Source organism: Ochotona curzoniae, unplaced genomic scaffold (genome assembly GCF_017591425.1).
Source record: "Ochotona curzoniae isolate NIBS_2020 unplaced genomic scaffold, NIBS_Ocur_1.0 contig_3819, whole genome shotgun sequence".
Taxonomy (NCBI): domain Eukaryota; kingdom Metazoa; phylum Chordata; class Mammalia; order Lagomorpha; family Ochotonidae; genus Ochotona; species Ochotona curzoniae.
This window is the reverse complement of record NW_024466004.1, coordinates 22526136-22548620: the sequence shown is the minus strand read 5'-3', so window position 1 is coordinate 22548620 and position 22485 is coordinate 22526136. Positions and strand designations below refer to the sequence as shown.

The following is a 22485-nucleotide window of genomic DNA, read 5'->3' as shown; positions in this document are numbered from 1 at the left end:
ATAAAGGACATTTAGCATCACAGTTACGGCACCATTAGAATGCTCACTTTCCACATTGGAGTGACTACGGTAGATACCGTAGGTTAGGCTTCTGACTCCAGTTTCTTATAATGCACACTCTCAGTGGCAGCAGTGATGGCTCAGCGATTGGGTAAGTATTGTGGTTTTTCCAACCACTTGGAAAACCACTCTGGCTCCCACCATTGACACTCATAGCCGTTTGGGAAAGAAGTCTCTCCCTCTCCTGGTCTCCCCCTCATCTATCTACCCTTCACGTAAAGAAATTAATAAGACTTTTACATGAATTAATCTATTTTTAAAATGAATCTGAAGCTTAAAATGAGAAATGGTAACAGATAAATATTTTCAGGTTACTCTATATAAAAGAAATGAAGTTAAGATGTTCCAAGGACATTGACAGAAAGAAGGAATGATATAGAAGGACCTTAGAATGGAAAAAGTGAGCGATAGTTATGCATTGAAGAAGAAAGAATTAAGATCAACATGTGTTCTTAGAGAATCAAGGAAAACAATAATTTCTATTCAATAGAATAGAAAGAATTAAGAACATAGAATGAATTTATAATCTTGAAGATATGATTATATTACAGAGAGCAAATTTAGAATACTGAATACATATGTGGCTTATCTATGTCTAATGGCTAGGAAGTTGATAACTATAATAGTGGTGATCTAAAAATTATTTGAGGAGGAAATTAAAAGTTACATGTGATTAACAATAAATAGTGCCTGGTGGTTGCTGTAAGTTTGTAAAGCAGCTAAATTTAAATTATTGCTATTGCAAAAGGGGAAGAGAAGTTTGCCTGTTTCCTTTCCACTGTTTATTTAAGAGTGTCCAAAAGAGAAAAAGATGAGCTTGTCTTGGAGAATTGCCTGATATTATCACAGGTTAAAAATCAAGAATAATTCTAACAGCATCATTTAGAATTAATTGGAACTAAGTATATATATAAAACAAACATTTCAGACAAACTTAAATAATAAAAACAGATATTCTGCATGGAAAGAAGACATATGTACTTTGTGAGAAAATACTTAAAACTGAGTATTACAGCTACTGGTAAATTGGCACAAAGGACAGAGGCCACGTTGGTTCTTGTCTCATGTGAAAGAAATTCCACTCAGACAATGCAATGAGCCAGAGCAAGAGCTATTAAAGACAGACACCTCCTGCCATGGCATTCGAGGAGGGGCTTTCATGAGTGAGAATGACCTGAACCTTTGGTAAGACTGGAGTCTTTTCAGGACAATTTTTGGACAAATAAAAAAACAGGGCCAGGCAGCTTGGCCTAGCAGCTAAAGTCCTCACCTTGCACGCGCTGGGATCCCATATGGGCGCTAGTTCTAATACTGGCAGCCCCACTTCCCATCCAGCTCCCTGCCTGTGGCCCGGGAAAGCAGTCGAGGACAGTTCAAAGCCTTGGGACCCTGCACCCATGTGGGAGACCTGAAAGAAGTTCCTGGTTCCTGGCTTCGGATCGGCACAGTACCGGCTTTTGCGGTCACTTGGGGAGTGAATCATCAGACAGAAGATCTTCCCCTCTGTCTCTCCTCCTCTCTGTATATCTGACGTTGTAATAAAAATAAATAAATCTTTTTTAAAAAAAAAAAACAATAGCAGCTAACAATTAGAGCCACAAAATACTTAGGATGGAATTTTAATCCTGCCTAGACTTTTCAAAACAAAAATCTATCAGAAGAGATGAAAGCTTAGAAAGTTGAAATCACTACTCATTATTATTTCGTATGTGGCACAAAAATTGAGAAGGAAAATTCTGAGTGATGTGTTCTTTATAATATATCTGTATTTGTAGTGCAAATAAATAGTAGCAGAAACGAGTTGAATAAAATGAAAGTGCTATACTGAAATTCTCTAAGCATAAAAAGTTGAGTTACTTTTGGGAATTTTGTCAAGCTGGATCTAAAAACATCCTTTTGTTAATGGTGGAATTGGCAATTACTTAATGACTAATGAAATTTATGTATCCAATCTAACTTTTCAAAATGAAATAATAGGTTTTCATTTTATTTGTATTAATTTAAAATTAATTCAATATGATTTCTTTGGATCAATGCAGCAGAAATAAGAGCAGGTCTAAAAGCGTAGCAAAATGTTTTTAATTACAAGATGTTAATCATTAAGAATAATGATAGAATTTGTACTACAGATAGAATTTATAATTAGTAAGACCCAGGAAAGAGATAAAATTAAGCTGGCCCCTTAGCTTCTATATTTCGTAGAAATTTCTCAGCATTTTTGTATTGAAATTCTCACAATTTACCATGGAGCTGTAGCTCCTCCTAGTTGCTTATACTTTTTTTTGTAAAATAATAATAATAAAGAGACTACATGTACATTCAAAGCTAACTAAGCATTAAACAGAAAAAAAGTTAAGTGGATCATTATAAGGGAAAAAACTGAACTCATTTTAAAATTTCATGCATACCCATAGGAAGTTCATTGGAAGGTTAAGTCTACTAATGTCACTGACATTGACCTGGAAAATGAGAGTATTTTTATATGCAAGTGTGTTTGTGTGGTTTGTTAGAGAATATAGGAATTCATTGTGCAATCGTCATATGGTTTTCAATCATTTCTTTCTGTCAAAACCCTTAAAATGTTTAAAACAAATAATATCTAGTACTAGGAATTCTAACTCTATTTTCAAACCTACAGATACTGCGTGTACTCTGGTACAATTTAACCAGAACTGGCATCTTTTAGGATAAGAATTTATGAAGAACAAGCCAGTTTCCCAGAGAGATTTTCTTATAGGTTTCTGGTCCCAGATCTTCAAATTAGATGGAATTGATGCAAAAATGTTACAGATTAACATTAGGCTTGGCAGGAATGCTAGCTGTTCTTTTGTTGTTGTTGTTGTTACTGTTCTCATAAGTTGGTCTCGGTCTTTGCATCCTACATTTTGACTTGTATTTCTGTAAAAAGTTAAATGAAGTATGGTTACCTATTCTTATATCTTCTGTTTACTTAAAAGTTTTTTTCTGACTAAAACCACTTCAGAAAAGTTAAAATCTTCATGACTTTTTGTTGTTGTTTCTCTTATTTTCAACAATTGCTGTGATAAGGGATTGGATAATGTAAATGAAACTCATTTCATCAGTGGTGTCAGGAATCGAAAATCAACATGTTCAGGAATTCAAGGCATATTCAGATTTACGGTAGTATTGTTGTTGAGAAGCATACTTATTTATCTGTTTTGGTTGAATAGTAAAAGGCATAGTAAGAGTTTTAGAAAATGACATGAATATTCAGTCTAAAGTTTTTTGCTTTGTTTTATTTCTTTTTATGGACTTATGTATTTATTTATTTTTGGTTTTGAGAGGGTATGTGTTCTTCCATCTTCAGGTTCACTCCCAACAGAACTGACACAGGCTGAAAGTGGGAGCCAAGAAATCCATCAGTGCCTTCCATTTGGGTTGTAGAAACTCTAGGTACTTCACCGTAATCCAGTGCTTCCCAGGCACATGAATAGGGAGCAGGGCTGGAAGCAGAGCAGTCAGGACTTAAACAGGCACTTGAGCACGGGATACAGGTGTCACAAGAGGCAACTTAAGCCGCTGTTAACATAATGACCCACCTTCTTTTTATATTTTAGGAATTTGTTCGTTTAAATCCTTTTTTTTATTGCATAGACAGAGCAACAGAGAGAAGCCATTTATTGTAACACACCCCTTGAGTTATGGCCGCAAAGCCAGAAGCTAGGAGCTCCATGCTGGTCTCGCACACTGTTGACTGAGGCGCCCAGGTACTTGAGTTATCCACCTTTACCTTCACAGATGTGTTAGCAGGGAGGTGGATCACAAACAGAGTAGCTGGAACTTAAAAGCGGTGTTCTAGTATGGGATGCCTACATTGCAAACAAAAGTTTAATCAACTGTGCCATGATTCTGACCTCTAAATTTAAGTGACATGTTAACAAAGGTAATGAAACAATAGTATTCAATATGATACTCTTTATTTGACTTCTGTATTTTTAGAATTACACCAATATTCAATTACTTTATTCATAATATGAAGAAAGCTTAAATGATTTCAGCTATGTAGTGCAGTTAACAATTAGGTATTTGAATGCTAAGCCATAAACTCATCAGTTCATTAAGAAATTCTAAGATATCCCACACTTTGGCTCAAAAATGAAAGATCAAATATTTGCCTTCCATAATTGTACACATTAGTGAAAATATATGACAACAAAACATATAAGGAAACTGGAAAGATGTCAGGTAAGAGTAAATTTTTAAAATAAATAAAGATCGTTAAAAACAGGACTCAACACAATGAAGTTTTAAAAAACATGTGTGTCTCTGAATTTCCCTCTTAAAAAACAAAACTGGGGCCTGCACCGTGGCCTAGCAGCTAAAGTCCTCACCTTGAACGCACCGGCATCCCTTATAGGTGCCGGTTCTAATCCTGGCAGCTCCACTTCCCATCCAGCTCCCTGCCTGAGGCCTGGGAAAGCAGTAGAGGACAGCCCAAAGCTTTGGGACCCTGCACCCATGTGGTCTCCACCTGGAAGAGGTTCCTGGCTCCTGGCTTCGGATTGGCACAGCACAGGCCATTGCGCTCACTTGGGGAGTGAATCATCAGATGGAAGATCTTCCTCTCTGTCTCTCCTCCTCTCTGTATATCTGACTTTGTAATAAAATAAATAAATCTTTAAAAAACAAAACAAAACAAAACTGACTATAACAGATTCAAATCCAAGTCCTAGTTTATACTGTATTTATACAACATAAAATCAGATACCACATACACATTCAAATTAATAGATGTGTCTATAATATATTAATAAATATGAGCTAAAATAAGCATATATTCCAATAGTGCTATAAGAAATCAGAGTAATAATTTGAAGCAAGATGGTTATATGTAAATAATATCAAAATATTCTATTCAATAAATGAGAATTTAATGCACCGAAATGTGTTCTTATTAAAAAGCAAGATATAATAAGTTTAAATAGCTGTCTAAAATTTCATTACATGGATAAGAAATAAAAGTACTAGGTATCAAATATATGAAATTATCATGTTTTATAATTTATTGTTTTGATCAAAATACCAAAATAGTCATAATTTCCTTGGAATAAGTTTGTAGTGTGGAATTTTACAGAGAATGCATTTGCATATACATCTCTTACCACATTAAATGTTTGCTAGGCTTCTCTGAATGCTGACTGAATGTTAATTCCTTTTTCTTTGGAATGTTCAGATCAATCCAAAATGCAAATGTGTGACCCTTTGATGTATCTTCATCACCATTGGTTATGTTTAAAATAGTCTTTGATGTGAATTTAGAAAAAATATGCCTCACTATGTTAATATTTATATCACTGCCTGATAGAGAGGCAAACACTAGTGAAGTTAAGTGTTGTGCTTTGTATAATGATATATGTATGCATACAATTCTTCATTAGCAGGCTGATATGTGACAGACAGGTCAGTTGTGATACTCACATCCCATACAAAGAGCCTGGGATGGACGCCTTCCTCCACCTCCATTCCAACTTCTGGTTAGTTCATTTAGGATGGAAAGGAGGATGGCCTAAGTAGTTGGACCCTTTTCACCAATGTGGGTGATCCATACTGGAATTCTTGGCTCCTGCCTCAGGGCTAACTCAGCCCTGGCTTTTACCATTACTTGGAAGTGAAACAGTCAAAGGATGGTCTCTCCCTTTTATACCTTCCTCTTCCTCTTTTCATTTCCCCCCTCCCTCTGTCATTATGCCATTTAAGTAAATAAACATATCCCCCCCTTTTAAACAGCCAGTAGTGTTCATAATAGTAAAAAGATGTTTTTCAATGACTGTCATGAGGATATTTGGTCACACTGCCATTCACTGGCTTGCTTCCTAAGAAAGTACAGCAGCTGAAATAGGATCCTGAAAACCCTCTTATCAAAATGTTCCAAGCAGGTGGTAGGGGGCTAATTTCTTAAGCCATCCTATCTGCCTCCTAGAGACTGCATTATCAGAAAGTTGGCAGCAAAATTCAGGTATCAAACACATGTACTACAATACGGGATGTTGTGAAAGTTAATGCTAGGTAAAGTGGAAATGAGCAGACCAGGAAGTAAAGATATGTTGTAGTAGGCATCTCTACTCCCCTCAATGGAGCTGTTCAGTGTATCTTGACAATAGGATGTGTTCCATTGACTCAATGAATCTTAATTGGTTTTTATATGAGAATGTGTGTATATGTAACTTGAAGCTAGAAGGCACATTAAATCTTTACATTTTATCCGCATCATGGTTTAGCACTCATTCAAAGGAACAAGTAAAAATATGAGTTGGTAATTGATCTCTAGTTTTTTGATAAAATTGTCAGAAATTAGAAAAACATATATTGCAAAAACTATCACAAATTTGTTCACAGCTTCAGAACTCGAAAATAATTCCATATTTGTCAGCTTCCAAGCATACAGTTTTAGGTCTGTTAAATTTACTTTACCTTAAATAGCAAAAGTAAGATATCTAGTCTTCAAGATATATTTCATCTATGGATAATTATCATTGTAGCAAATATTGGCTCTTAAAAACAATTATTTTCTGATTTTATATAATATTAAATTTCTAACCTAGTGAAACTAGTGTGTGAAACAGTTTTGATTGACCTGGACTCATCTGACATTGCTGTAATCTTTTCAAATATTGAATTGCCTCAGAAAAATTGGAGCTAATCCTTGAAATGTTTCATACATTTTAGTTGTGAAATCATCAGGCGATTCAACCACGGGACACTTCCAGTCACTGCTTTGGTCCTGTTGCATGTCATCAGGCTGTTCTTAGTTTTTATATGTAATTGTACTCTCTATAGGTATATGAGTACAGACACTAACTTTTTTCAAAAATTCGTAATATGCTACTTTATGTGTGGTTTTTAAAATTTTGATTTGTTTGTTTTGAAAATCGGTTACAGAGGGAGACATAAAGAACAAGATCTTCCATCTGCTGTCTCACTTATGGATAGCTGCAGTATCCAAGCCTATACAGAGTAAACCAAACAGCTCAGAGCTTGATCCTGGTCTCTTGCGAGTGTGGCAGGGGCCCATCCTTTTGGATTATCCTCTGGTGCTTTTCTCTGGCTATTAGGAGGGATCTAGGTCAGAGTTTGAGTAACTGGGACACAATCTATATGTAAAAAGATGCTGGAAATGTAGACAGCAGCTTTACCCACTATGCCACAAGACCAGCCCATGAGGTTTTGGTTTTTCTTTCTTGGGGTTTTTTTTTTTTTTTTTTGAGTCTCAATTTCACTGCTTTTGTCCATATTCTTTTTTTTTTTTATCAAATAATATTTGTGTTTGTTTTATTCTTCAACTTCTGGATCCTTGAAAATATATGTCTAGATTGTTTCCTTGAATTTTTCCTTCTTCTTACTGCAGGTGCTTAAGGCTATCACTGTCCCTGTTATTTCTACTTCTGTACCTCAAGGTTTTGGGTGAAAACAACTTGCTTCATTTGTTTCAGTTTTTTCCCCATGTTTTAAAATTCCTCTGGTTGTTCAGGAACTTGGTGTTCAATTCATATACATTTATCTAAATCCCATTTATTCTTGTGTTTTCTTTCTGTTTTTACTCTCTTGTGGTTAGAATAGATAAATGACATGTTTCAATATTGTAAAATTTTCTGTGTCAGGCATGATGGCGTATCAGGCTACCCCTACACCTGTGTCGCCAGCATCCCATCTGGGCCCTGGGTTGGGTCCTGGCTGTTCCACTTTTGATCCACCTCCCTGTTTGTGACTTAGGAAAGCAGCAGAGGGTGGCCCAAAGTCCTTGGGGCCCTGAGCCCACGTGGGTAACCCAGAAAAACTCCAGGCTCCTGATTTTGGATTGGCTTAGCTCTGCCCATTACAGCCATTTGGGGGAGTGAACCAGCAGGTGGCAAATATTTTACACTCCTTTCTATAATCTGTCTTTCAAATAAAAATAAGTGTCTCATTAAATTTAACCTAAAACAATAATGTGGATCAGAATACTGTTGTCCCTGTTGTAGCGATTTTGTGCAATTTTTAAAATGTCTTCTTCAAAACTTGCTTCTAGTGACACAGTAACTGCCTCCATGACTTGTTTTCTGTAAATGATGAAGCCCTCTAGTGGCAAGCCATATTCTTGTGGTAAGGAAATCTAGAGAGAACCAAGTCTTCATTTAATTACGGCCTGATATTGAGGCGTTTCCTGTATTATTTTCATTATAGAGATGTGGAATTCTGAGAAGGTCTAAATTAACATCTTTATTATTACTATCATTTTATTGTCATATGTTTATATTCTTCCTTGGCCAAAGGTCCAATGATTACTTAAATAATTTTTAAAACCTTTTATCTAGTCCTGGATATTTGTAGACAGAAAAATAAAGCATCAGTAAAATTACCTTGAGCTGTGAAAGTGTAGTCATGTGTTACACAATACTCTCATGTAATCTTACCAAACAATGATGATATTTGCAGAAATGGTTATTAACTGAATGTTTACCATTCCTATATGTCTATTTTACTGTATCTAACACATACTATCACCCATTTTATTAAATATTTTATATATAGCATGTATATTATTATTATATATACATTACTTGCAATTTATTTACTATCAACATTTTTTTCTGATCAAAATTTTAACTTCTCTTGAGTAAAAACTTGATCCTGGAATAACAGATTGTCTTGTGATAAGTACTCTTACCTTCTTGGACTCTCCAAGAACTCAAGGTTATGGACAGGTTATTTTCATCTCAAAAATGATACAGGAGATCTAGCCTTTACTGGTACCACTTTTTTTTACCTGGGCTGTGACAGAAACATTTTTTATGATGATTAATTTTTTTAATTTAATTATTGCTGGTAATAAAATATTTCAGGGTAAATTTTTCATTTTGCTCTTAAGAATCTTTGTTCTATTAATAATTCAAAATAAGGAAAAGTAAAAATATAAATTTTTCAAAGGCATCACTTCTTAAATCCATGGATAGTTTTTATGCCCATGATAATTTAGATAATTCATTAATATTATATTTTGTAAATTGCAATCATATATTCTATACTGTCACAAATTGGATAGTTAGTGTTAGATACGCAGATTATTTCAATCACAGACTTCATTAAAAATTGCATTTGCGTGAGGCAAAATACAAAGTAAGGAACTCTGGTTTCAAACAAATGATGTTCAAGTATAGAAGATAAGGCAATAATTTAAAAATACTCTAAAAACAACTCTGCTAAAAAATGTTTGCTGTTTTCCAACCACTATCCCCCCGCCCAACTCCAGCTTTATTTATTTGAAAGGCACAGAAATAGATCAAGAGACAGAAATGGAAAAGTAGAGAGAGAGATCTAACGTTTGCTGATGTCTTCTCCACCCCCCCCCCAAAAAGATATTATTCAATCCTGAGTCAGACTGAACCAACAAGCTGGTTATTTAACCCAGAGTTTTCATTTTAATTATAAGAATTCAAATGCTGAGCTATTATCTGCTGTGACCCTGGGGGAACATTAACAAAAACTTGACATAGAAACTAGAGTAATGACTAAAAGCTAGGCACTCTAGTATGGGATGACAGTGGTTCATGAGGCACTTTAACCACTGTGCCAAATTCTTTGCTAACTATATTTAAGTAGAAGATATCAAAGGGGTTTAAAAATTATTTATAGTTTTAGTAATACTTTGAATAGAAACAGGTCCCATACCAACAGAGGTTTGAAAGTAACATTTCAAGTAGATCTAGCAGCAGCAAACGTAGATACGGGAAAATTTATTGAACTTAATTCTACTCTAGTTGGATGAAAGCAGCAAAGTTCAGAGCTATGCTTGCCCATCATCTAAGAAATTATTTTTTAAAATATGGTTTGTCAGACCTATTCCTCAGAGACGGATTCAGCATTTTATATTTTTAAACCACCATAGGTGATTCTATTTTACAATCAGATTTTAAAACAAGGGATTAGAGTAGTTGATAGCATCATAGAAGTAGAAAGGCAGATTAAATTGACCTAGAGGATTAAATCTTAAACTTTAGAAGCTACATTTAATTTAGGAGGTGGCAAGGAGTCCATGTTTTGTAAGGATATCATATGTGAAAAAGAAAAGCATTATGAATCAGGATAGTAACTTTGGAAAGCTTCCAAATTGTAAGACTGACAAGTGGAAAGTTAGTTGAAGAAGATATGGGGAGAAAATATGGAAAAAGGAAGGTAAATTAGAGTCAAGATGAATGATAGTATACAGAGATGATTGGGGAAGAATTACTGGCAAATGTAATACTTGATTCTATACATATACTTTCCACTATATTATTGTTGGTGAATAAGTGTTTTATTGAACACATCTCTAAGTCTATAAGCTTCATTGTCTTTGGAAAAAAAAAACTTTAATCCCAGTATAGAAAGGTCCAATACACAGGGTGATATTAAGGCATTAAAAAATGTTTTTGAAACAGTAGTCATTTAAAAGCATAAAAAAGTCAAAGGAAATGATTCGAAATAAACAGAAAAAAACTATCTGTGATTTTAATAAAATCAGGTACATTAATTTTGCAACTACAGAGAGAGAGGGAGAGGGAGAGAGGGAGAGAGCGTGCGTGCACTTTCATCTGCTTGTTCACCGCCCAATGCCCACAATGACAAGGGCGTACCAGGTGAAAGTCAGCAGCATCTGGATTCCCACAGAAGTACGAGGGGTTCAAGGTTTTGGTTGCCTTCTACTGCTTTCTAGGCACATTAGAGGATTTTGACTGCACTTGGAGTATTTTGGGCTTGAAGCAGTGCTTGGTTGTTAATTACTAGCACCACAGTTGGTTGCTTAATCTGTTCCATCCAAATCCAGCCCCATATTACAGAGACTTTGATCCATTGTACACACATGAAGAATTCTATGTTTGCATAAGATTCAATAGGTTGTGTAGAACATAATTTTGACCTGAAATCTAGTAACTTACACATTACTTCTTTTTGTTTATCATGGAAATTTCTCTCTTTGGAGGTGGGAAAGAGTAAAGCTGTCATTGAATGTTTTCTCTGGGCTGCACAGGCATGATAAGCTTTATACTCATGCACTTTAGCAAGGTCACCATCATGTTATTTTCACCATTATGATGATTTTCATCATTGAAAAGACCAACATTTTTCCAGGTTCCCAAATAACTTCTTTTGGGGAAGAATCCTGGATTTCTAAGGAAAAATAAAACAAATATGATGTGCATATACATTCTTGAAAATGATTTATTTTCTGTAATGATCTATTTATTAAGAGTCAGCTATAAAGAGAGAAAGATCAACCTTAGATCTGATGTTTCACTTGCCTAAAGTTCACAATAGCTAGAGCTAGACTAATCCAACGCTGGGAGCCACAATCTTTTCAGTGTCTTCCATATGGAGTGCAGGACTTTGGACATCTATGCTGCCTTCATAGGCCATCAGTAGAGCTGGATCAGAAGTGATGCATCTGGAAGTAAAACTGGTGCCCATATGGGATGCTAACATTGCATCTTTAAGATTAGCTTGCTTTGGGCCCAGTGTGATAGCCCAGTATGATAAACTCGCATTGAACGCACCAGGATCCCATATGAACACCAGTTTTAATCCCAGCAGCCCCACTTCCCTTCCAGCTCCCTGTTTGTGGCCTGGGAAACTAGTCAAGGATGACCCAAAGCTTTGGAACTCCATAACCATGTGGGAGACCTGGAAGAAGCTCCCAGCTTCTGATTGGCTTGGTTCCAGCCATTGCGGCCGCTTGAGGAGTGAACCATCGGATGGAAGATCTTCCTCTCAGTATATCTGACATTCCAATAAAAATAAATAAATTTTTAAAAAAGAAAAAAAAAGTTAGCTTGTGTGGCACTAGGTCAGATCCAAAATGATTGATTGAAGGTCATTTTTTTTTTCTTTTTTTGTTATAACAAACATTTCCAATTCAAATGAACAGAAATCAGTGTGAAAAGTTTCAGGGAACAGAAACATCACAGAAAAAGTTGAATTAGAGATGATTCTGCGGGTTTTATCTGTGTTCTGAGGGTATAGCTCTCACTCTCCTCAGCAAAGACATTATTATTTTTGGTAAAATATCAGGGGTTGACCCACAGTAAAAATGGACAAATTCTAAAAATAAAAAATGGCATAATTTTCAAATAAAAATGGCATAATTTTCTTCTTCCCTTTATATTTTGGTTTTGATTTTTTTTTTAAGTTTTTTTGTTTCTTTTTATCCAGAAAAGTTATCAGTAATGCAGCTCCTGGAAGAGTTTACAACCAACTGCATGAGTACCTGGGAACCAGATGGACTGTGGTAGGGACAGGGCGAGGAGGAGCTGTGGCTGCAGGAGCCTGCCTGCTGACCTGCTTACACAAGAAAGAGGGTTTCTTTTGTTAAAAGTGAGGCAGTACCTTTTTGAAAAAAAAAAAAAACAAAACAAAAAACTTTTGATGATAGTTACATGGCTGATCAGGGCGGGAAAGATTGAGTGTTAGGAGAAAGTGGATGAAATCATTGTCTCCAAATTCTCTATCTCTTCTTCTCTCTGGGGGAAGGGGAGAGATAATGGGGGAAGCAGGGTTCTCTGCCTCCAGAGCTCATGAACCTGACACCCACCTTGGACATGGCCCCAGGACCCTGAACAGGTGACTCCAGCTCTGCCAGAACTTCCATCCCTGGGACTCACGAAACCCACACCCACTGTGCAGGTGGACCTCCAGACCCATACCTTTTGTCATTTAAATTCTCTTTGAATGTACACGGTGCCAAATATATAATAAACCATCTAATGTTCCTGGGTGGGGGACATTCTTTTCATTCTGTGTAATTCAGTGTGGTCCACTACATTTAATAGTCCAATCCAGATCAGATGTTCATGCCTTACCTAAGTGGAATGAGAAATGTGAGTTTCTGATTATAAATGATGATGCACTGTCCCAGATAGTCTATGAGCCATTAACTTATGTCCAGGAGTAGACAATGTAAAGTGGATCAGTAAATTACCCTTGTCGTTGAGTGTGAGTAAGAAATAGTCTGTGATTTAAACCTCTGAGATTTAGTGTTTCTGGCACATAGGCAGGGTTCCATGTATTACTTATTATGTTGCTATGTTCATCATTCTAATAATTGAAGTAGTTATCTTCATTCTCAATTAGAAATTTAGTTCCTTGTCTGTGAGTTACACTTACCTATTGGGGTCTGTAGTGTTATTCAGCATTGCAACTTAAGCACATATCATAGCAGTTGCACAGTAAGTAATTCAGAGCAGTGATTAAGAGCACAAGTCAGACGAATGTGATTTGAATCTTGATCTAGTGTTATATGATATAGGAGCATCACTTAAACCGAGTCTTTATTTAATCATGAGTGAGTGAGGTTAATGAGATCTGCCTGCAGTTCTGATGAACATTAACTGAGTTACCATGCCTCTGCCACAGGGCCTCACACATGAGTAAATGCTCAATCAGTAGAACTTTTCGTTAGTAGATGGACGGTACAGACACGTGGTGAGGGGATTAGACTGACCACTGCATAATGATCCTCTCTGTCTTTCTAATATGTCAAGCATGTTAATACTGAAACACAATTGTCACTTTCTATTTTGTTCTGCTTATGTTTTTCTTTTGTTGTTTTCTTTATATAAATAGCGTGCCCCTGATGTAATATCACATTAATAAAAACCTTTTGGGGACATAGTTAAGCCCAGATGTGCCACATGTTGGGTGATAAACATGATTTGCTCAGCCCTTGGAAATTCTATTTTAGACAAAATGATGTTACATGTAAACATTTCAGAGAATCCATTAATAGACTGACCAGGACATAATTTTGGGGATTTAATTTCCAAATATAATTCCCATAGATGAGACATATTTGACTCTCAAGAACCAATACATTGGTATTCACAATAACAACAGATGTAATTCATTATTTTACTAATATTGTCCATAAGGAATTCCTCACACTTAACACAATTCTTCTAAGTATGTTAAGCTTATGCTTTGTTTTACTCACTCATGTTCAATTAATAGTCTGAGAATCCAGAGACCAGCAGATCTGGAACCTAGAAAATTGTTTTCTTTTGCCACAGGACATCATAGTAGCAGAATATGTAAAGTCTCTTGATTTCTCTGTAATAATTGCCATAATTAAATAAAAAACACTTTTGGGCTTTGCATTTAATGGTCCCTTGTTTTGCCATTTTTGCCCTAACATAGGCAGTGATTGTGAAGTAAATATAGATGAATGCCTGTCAGAGCCTTGTCTGCACAATGGAGATTGCATTGATGGTGTTAACCGTTACACCTGTGACTGCAAGAGTGGGTTCTTTGGGACACACTGTGAGACAAATGCAGATGATTGCTTCTCAAATCCCTGCCTACATGGAAGGTAGCTATTTTTATTTTTTCTATTATTAATTCTGTGAAAGTTTAGTTAACAGACAATATTTAGAACTTAATGCCAATGAAAGTTGATAAATTTAATTTAAATTATGCTATTTCATGAAGCAAGTGCTAAGTGCTTTTAAGATGACAGCTGCTGCCTGTTTTAGCTAGTGCAATGTACTGATACATTATCTCTGCAATTCTTTTATTTCTGTTCATTAGTGTAGAGTAATTTTCAATAAATGTGGATTAATTAGACCTCAGTATACATAAAGGTAACTGCCTATATTAATTGGAATATCAGGTAGGATTATGAAACATCTCTATTATTTGCTCTGCAGAGATAACACCATTCACTTAGGATTTGATATGTTGACAAGTAGACAAGTTCTTACATCTCTTTGTAAATGAAAGATATTGTATAACTTGACAGAACATATAACTCATGAACAGGATAGTAGTTTATACAAAACTAAAGTAAGGTGGCAAAGAATCATGATTCATACATACACCATGTTGCTAACTACATTATTTTTCTTTTCTAGTCCTTCCACTGACTTTGTAAGCAGAAAGAAAAGAGGATTAAGGATTCAGTTTGGCCACAACTGCCTTCAGTTTCCTACATAAGCCCTAGATAGACTTTTTATCTTTTAGAACTTTTCCTTCTTTCCATTGCCAAGGGGAAGATGGTAAAATGAAAATTGATCAGTTCCTTGAGACCAGTCACCTTCAAGGCAAAGATACCAAGAATAGAGTCTGTGTAGTATTGCTCATGGGAGTGTGGGGATTTTTATCACCTGAACTAGAAAAGAATATTTTAAAATGGCAAAAGATTCATTGAAGCTGTGCTTTAATGTCTACTCATTTGAAACTTTAATTCTGTTTCAGGTGCATAGATCTCGTTAATGCATATCAATGCTTATGTGAAGCAGAATGGACTAGTACAAGATGCGAGGTCAAGATTACTGTAAGTTTTATCATTTTACTAAATTTACATGACAAAAGATGTCTTTCCTAAAAGTCAAACTACTTTCTGTGGGTTTCAAAGCCATTCTCTCAACAGCTTTAAAAGATAAACTTGCTATATTTCTTCTGCAGGAAATTCCTCATCTACTCTAAATAAAAGTACAAATCAATCTTCTCGTTCTTAACCCTTCATGTCTTTAAATATTTATTTTTGGGACTGGCACTGTGGCATGTGAGGTTAAGCCTCTGCCTGTGGTGACAGCATCCCATATGGAAACCAGTTTCTGACCTGGTTGTTCCACTTTTTTTCCAGCTTCCCGCTCATGCACATGAGAAATAGCAAAAGATGACTGAAGTGCTTGGGTGTTGGATAGTGTGAAAGACCTTGAAAAAGCTCCTGGCTCATGACTCCTGTCTTGAGATTGGCTCAGCCCTGACCATTATAATCATTTAAGGAGTGAAGCATCCCTTTTCTCTTTGTTACTCTTTCTTAAAAAAAAAAAAAAGATACATTCTAATTTATATCAAAGTCAGAGAGAGAAAGGGACAGAGATTCTGTCTGTAAGTTCACTCCTCAAATAGTTGCAATGGTTGGGACAGGAGCCTTGAAATCATTTATGTCTTCTGTAAGGAAGACACAGAATAATGTGATGGATCATCTTCTGCTACTTTCTCATGCGCACTATTTAGAAGCTCTAAGGGAAGCAGAGCCGAGTGGCTAGGATTTGAACTGGACAATTCCATAAGCATTTTCAGCATCACAAGCTGCAGCTTAACCTGCAGCATTAGACTACTGCCCACCTTCATTGCCCACATTCTGCAACCTGGAACTTTCCTTGTCCTAAGCACTGAAAGTAGCCATTTTCAATAAGAGCTCAGGTGGTTTTATGTTTTACATTCATCTCCTCTTCACTATTGTAAAGTCATAGAAGTGTCTGTAGTACTGTAGAGATAAGGCAGAATTAAAATGATCCAGACATCCAAGGGAGAAAATAAATGGATGGATGTGCCAGGAGGCAGGCATCACCTGTAATGTGAGATCTTGTTCCAGCCTCCTAGAGGCTGAAATGTAGGATCAATGCACTTGGCATTTTATGTGCAATGTGCTTGCCTGAATATTATAATAATTTTTGGTGATTACATATATCACAGGTCCTTCTGGATTAATAAGAACCTCCTCCAAATCTGTCCTGATTGATAGTATCAGTGATATGATAAAGGAAAAAAGCATAGGGACTAAAAATAAGCTTTTGGCATTGTAAAATTATGAATGTTATATTTAAATCATTTTCCTGTTTTCCTCATCTAAAAAAAAAATAAGAGTTCCTACATCAAAAGGCACTTGATAAGAATGCATCTGAGATAGCAATACTCAATAAGTGAATGTTTTAGCAGCAGTGATGTGCTTCAGAAACATCTGAGGAAAAAGTAATGTAACCCTTACATTGCTATTTACCTGCTGTGTCTTCTTAAGCAAATCATATATATATTGAAATCAAGTTTTGATTATCCAATGAGATGCAGCAACAGTAACTAGCTTGTACATTGCTTTAAGAATTAGGGAGGGGCCTGGCCTAGTAGCCTAGAGGCTAAATTTCTTACCTTGCATGCCCTGGGATCCCCTATGGGTAACAGTTCATATCCCAGCTGCTCCACTTCCCTTCCAGCTCCCTGCTCAAGGTCTGGGAAATCAGTAGAGGATGGCCCAAAGCCTTGGGACCCTGTATACACATGGGAGACCCAGAAGAATATTCTGGCTCCTGGCTTCAAATAGACTCAGCTCTGGCCATTATGGCCACTTCAGAAATGAATTAGTGAATGGAGGAGCTTCCTCTTTGTCTCTTCTCTGTAAATCTGACTTTATCATAACAATAAATAAATCTTTAAAAAATAATTAGGGAGATAATTCATGTTAATCAAATAGCACATTTTGTCATACTTTATTTTTTTATTTCATTTCGTTTTATGACACAGTTTCATGGGCTCTGAGATTCCGTCAACCCCTCCCCAAGCCCTCCCCCCATGTTAGATTCCTCCACATTATTACAGTAGTACAGTTCAAATACAGTCAAGATTCCTTCATTGCAAGCATGTGCCATGCATAGAGTCCAGCATCTTATTGTCCAGATAAATTCAACAGTGTTTTGGGGAGAGCATCTCTGGTCTGAAAGTAGAGCTGGCAGAATATTATCCCATCCAGTGAAAACTCATAAAATCAACCACAATTTATAACATTACGGAGTTAACTGACATGGTATTGAGTGACCAGTGTTAGAAAATGCAAGTTCTTAACCACATCCTGTGACTACTTCGTTGACTTATGAATTTTAGTTTATACACAACCAGCTGCTATACACCTTAGAATGGTTATAAGGTACTATTCAGCTGTCTCGTGTGCACTTTCGTTTTTATATTTAGCAGTTTATTGTATCGAAACATACTTTTTACTGAAATTGGTGAATTTTAGGAGAGTCCAAACCAGCTTATAACTCTAACAAGGCATATGTTAACAACTGAGGCAGAACAGTTTTAGGAGGGGTGTGCAGAGAAATCTTCAATACCTTAGTGAGGAGTAATTAATCTTTGTGTCCTACCTAGTAAGGTATGTGTGAGTCCAAGCTGTCCATTTCCTGTCTGGTTCTAAGCTTTCTTTATTGGTCTCTGTCTATCAAATAAGTGTAAGTTTCTGTTGATATTATGGCTTTTGGTGATAAATATTAAAAGCTATATTTAGTTGGAAATGGAATACAATTAATAGTAATCAATTCTAAAGAGGAGACTACATGAGCCATTCTGTGAAATATGACATATGATATTGGTGTTTTTGCCTGTGAAAATCCCTAAAATTTTGTTTCTAGACAGTGTAAATATCACTTTCTTCTTTTTAAATAAAATATGAGTAAATATTTTATTTATAATGTATTTCTACAAATACATATTCATCTATACTTCAGAGATTATAAGTATTGTTAATAAACTATCTGTATAATTGTAGATGGTTTTATAGCATTTTCATTTTAACAGAAACTGAACTCAATATCATCATCACTCAGTGATTTTGTGTCGCTTAGTGCATCTTAAGAACCATTCTGTTATAATTCGTAGGGTCTTGACTCAATCTTTTTAATAGTATCAAAGTGTTCCAAATAAATGTTGAAACAATACACTAATACACTTAATGAGACTTTGAACATGCCAATATCTTAGATCCTATTTAGTCATTTAAAAAAAGTGTTTGTTAATTTAATGCAGAAAATTTGTCATAGTATTATTTCAATTGACATTTCCTCAGGTTACTACCAAGATTTAGTACTGTTTTCTGAAGAGTGCTTATCATTTGTATTTTTTTCCTGCATGCCACTTGTGTACATGGACTGCACAATGGGATTTCTTGGTGATAAAATTATGAATTTAGGGAGGACAAGAGTTTGACATAGCTATTAGTCACCACTTGAGCATGAAGATTTTTCTGTTTTATGTCTTCCATTTATTTCCTAAATGTTTCATAAGTTTCATGGTCAAGTTCTTTCATGACAATGGTCAAATCATCCCAAAGCTTTAATTTATGCTTCTGGTTCTATGAATGGAACTGAATATAGTTCATTTTTTCCCCATTTTTATGTTTGTTTTGATTGTGCTGAGCTACATTATGACTACAACCAGTATGCAGATTTTTGTCTTAAAAGGATGTTGCATTTTATCAAATGCTTTTCTGCGTTTATTGAGATAATCATGCTGATTCATTCAATTTGTTTATATATCACATTTATTGATTTGTGTGTATTGAAATATCCATGCACACAGAGATAAATTCCAATTAATCTTGGTGAATCATCCCCTTGCATTTATGTTCGTTAAGGATATTGGTGTATAGTTCTCTTATCCTCTATCTGTTTTTAGACTTAAAGTGATGATGGCCTCAGAAAGAATTTCGGAGGGTTGTTTTCTTTCAATTGAATGTTTCAGAAGCATTGAGATCAGTCTGTCATGGTTATTGATCTGTGCCTAGAAATTTACTCTTCTAAATTTTCCAATTTGTTTATATATAGCTATTTGTGGTAATTCCTTAGGACTTTTGTTTTTATAGTATTTATTGTTGCATCTCATTTAAAAAAATATATTTATTTGTTTTTATTGCAAAGTCACATATACAGAGAAGAGAGAGAAAGGGAGGAACAGCTTCCATCCGATGATTCACTCCCCAAGTGACCACAATGTTTTATGCTGCAGCAATCTAAAGCCAGGAACCAGAAGCCTCTTATGGATCTTCCATGCGAGTGCAGGGTCCCAAGGCTTTGGGCCATCCTTGACTGCTTTCCCAGGCCACAAGCAAGGAGCTTGATGAGAAGCAGGGCTGCCAGGATTATACTGGTGCCCATAAGGGATTCCAGCACATTCAAGGCAAGGACTTTGGCCTCTAGGCCACCGTGTGGGGCCCAGCATCTCATGTTTTAAGTTCAATTTTTTGTTTGTTTAAATAGATCTCTCAATTCCATTTTTGGGGTCGGTTAGTGGTGTATCGATTTTTGTGTTTTTTTTTTTTTTTTCGAAAAAGCTGTACTTTTTACTAATCTTTTGAATCTTTTTTGTTTCAATTTTCCCAATTTTGTATTTTTATTTTTTCTTCCTCTTATTGATCTTAGATGTAGTTTCTTCTTGTTTTACTAGCTCCATGAGGTGTGTCAGTAGATCATTTATTGGGTATCCCTCCAGTTTCTTGATGCAGGCACTAATTGCCGAAGACTTTAGCCTTAATATTGTTGTGCTGCATCCCATGAGATCTGATAGTGTACTGTCATCTTCATTTTTTTCTAGAATATTTTTTGTTTCCATTTTGATATCATCTGTGACCCAATATTCATTAAAGATGTGCTGTTTGGCCTCCATGTATTTACATATTTTCTAACATTTTTAGTGTTAGCGTACAGTTTTATTCCATTTTGGTGAGAAAAGATACATAGTATAATTTCAAATTTTACATTTGTTGAGGCTTGGTTTATGGGCTATAATATGGCCTATCTTAGAAAATTTTCAATGCCATGGTGGAAGAAAGAATGTGTATTCTCTAATTGTAGAATGAAATGTCCTGTAAATATCAATTATATTCATTTGACTCATGCTGGTGATTGACTCTGTGCTTTCTTTGTTAATTTTGATTTGTCTGTTGATGAAAGTGGCATATTATAGATTCACATTACTTTATTTACATATGTGTCTCCCTTTAAATCCATTAAGTCACTTTAAATAACCATGTGCCTAGCATTGGCTGCATATATAGTCATGCCTTCCAGTTGAATGCATCTTAGAAAACCAAAAGATGGGAGAAAGTGTTTGTACATGATACATCTGATAAAATATTGGTATCCAGAACATATAAGGAAGTCAAGAAACAGAAATGGTTCAAACACCTGAATCTTTGCCACTCACCTGGGAGACTCAGATTGTTTTGTAATCCTGGATTTGGCCAGGTCCAACCCTGGATGTTCCAGAAATTGAGTAGAGAATGAGCAGATAGGTGATCTCAACCTATCTTTCAAATAAGTAACAAAGATGCACAAATAAAATAATGAGGCAGTATTCCTTTGAATGTGTAACCCCTGTTCTTTGGGTGCTGCCTTCCTACGACTGGGCATAAATTGCATAGGCAAAGAAGAAGGCCAATTGGCCTCTACTGCATATGGAGAAATACACAAAATTTTACAGTCCTGTAGATCTTTGAAATGATCAAAATAAGTATATTTGAGCAGGTGAATATTTCTGGATCTGTATTTAAAAAGAAAGAAAAATTAAAAGGTAACAAATGCTGGTGGTAATGTGGACAACGAGGTATTAATACAGTGTTGGTGGGAATGGAAACTAGTGCAAGTATTTTGGAATCATGTATGATTTTACACAGAAATCTAAAAGCAGATAGAAAATATAATACTCCCATCCTACTTCTGTGGATTTTTGCAAAGGATATTAAATCAGCACATGAATGAATTAAATGTATTCCCATTTTTATAACAGCTCAATTAACAGTAACTAAGATAAGAATCAGCTTAGGTGCATACTAACTAATGATGAATAAGGAAAATGCCAAACATATATATCACAGAATACTACTTATCTGTAAAAAGTAATGGAATATAATCAAACCAATTGGATAAAATTGTAGATCATTATGCTTAAAGAAATAAGTTAGTCCTGTAAAAGACAAATATCTGATTTTTGGTAATTAATATTTTGAGTACAAAGAAAAATGTGTGCACATATATATGTACACAAAAAAATCATATCTATATATAAGTGAAATTGGCATTTTGAGGTTTTTATTATCATTCATAGCTCTTATGAATAATATAGTCCTGAGGAACTAAGTTTTCTTTTGATCTTTTTTCTTTATTGAATGAGGACTAAAAATGAGACTATAAAATAAGTTGAAAGTTTGTCATCACAAATATTAACGGGACCTAAGAATGAAAGGAGGAGATATTTTAGGAAGTATCATTATGTTCTTAAACATATACAAAATACATGAAATCTATTACCTTTATATAGGTAAATTTAAACAGTTAAAATAAATGTTTTATGTTTCTACAAGGCATCATTTGAAGGAATTATTTCACTATTTTAAAATAACATTGTTTTTAAAATAAATAAATGCAATATATGGTATTATGCTCTTGGACAAGTTTCCTGTTTTTCATGTCAGTTCACGAATCACAGGAACATTTCTTTCAAGCAACATCCCTCAGACAGTACAGCTATCTCAGTCACCAAGATAACTGTCACATTTACTAAGCAACAAAGCAATCAGTTTTCTGTAAGAATTACACAATGCATATGTCAGTGCTCTGTAACTTTCAAACGCACCTGTACGTTTCCAGGCATGCCATTTTGAGTGCAGGTTGAATCATCATAGTGCTGGAATCTAACTCATTTGTGTATTGCTCTCCTTCTTATTTCTATTCCTTTCTTAAACACTCCGATTTTTAATTTATTTTATTTTCTGAATTACATGAGTTGATTCTTCTGGAAAGCACTGACTATATTAAATTGTTATGGCAAACTAAAATCAAAGTTGATGATCAAAAGGAAAAACATCCTTATCCTTGATGTTTTTGAACCACAAGAATCAAGAACTTT

At 35.3% G+C, this 22485-nt stretch overlaps 1 protein-coding gene across 1 annotated transcript in view; it reads left to right on the top strand.

Annotated features, from left to right (window-relative positions):
• The window catches only part of EYS (eyes shut homolog), a 1254974-nt gene that overhangs the window by 394212 nt on the left and 838277 nt on the right, over positions 1-22485 (top strand). Inside the window, 2 exon segments of the mRNA XM_040983150.1 lie at positions 14224-14395; positions 15280-15358. Coding sequence (XP_040839084.1) covers positions 14224-14395; positions 15280-15358 — 251 coding nt within the window.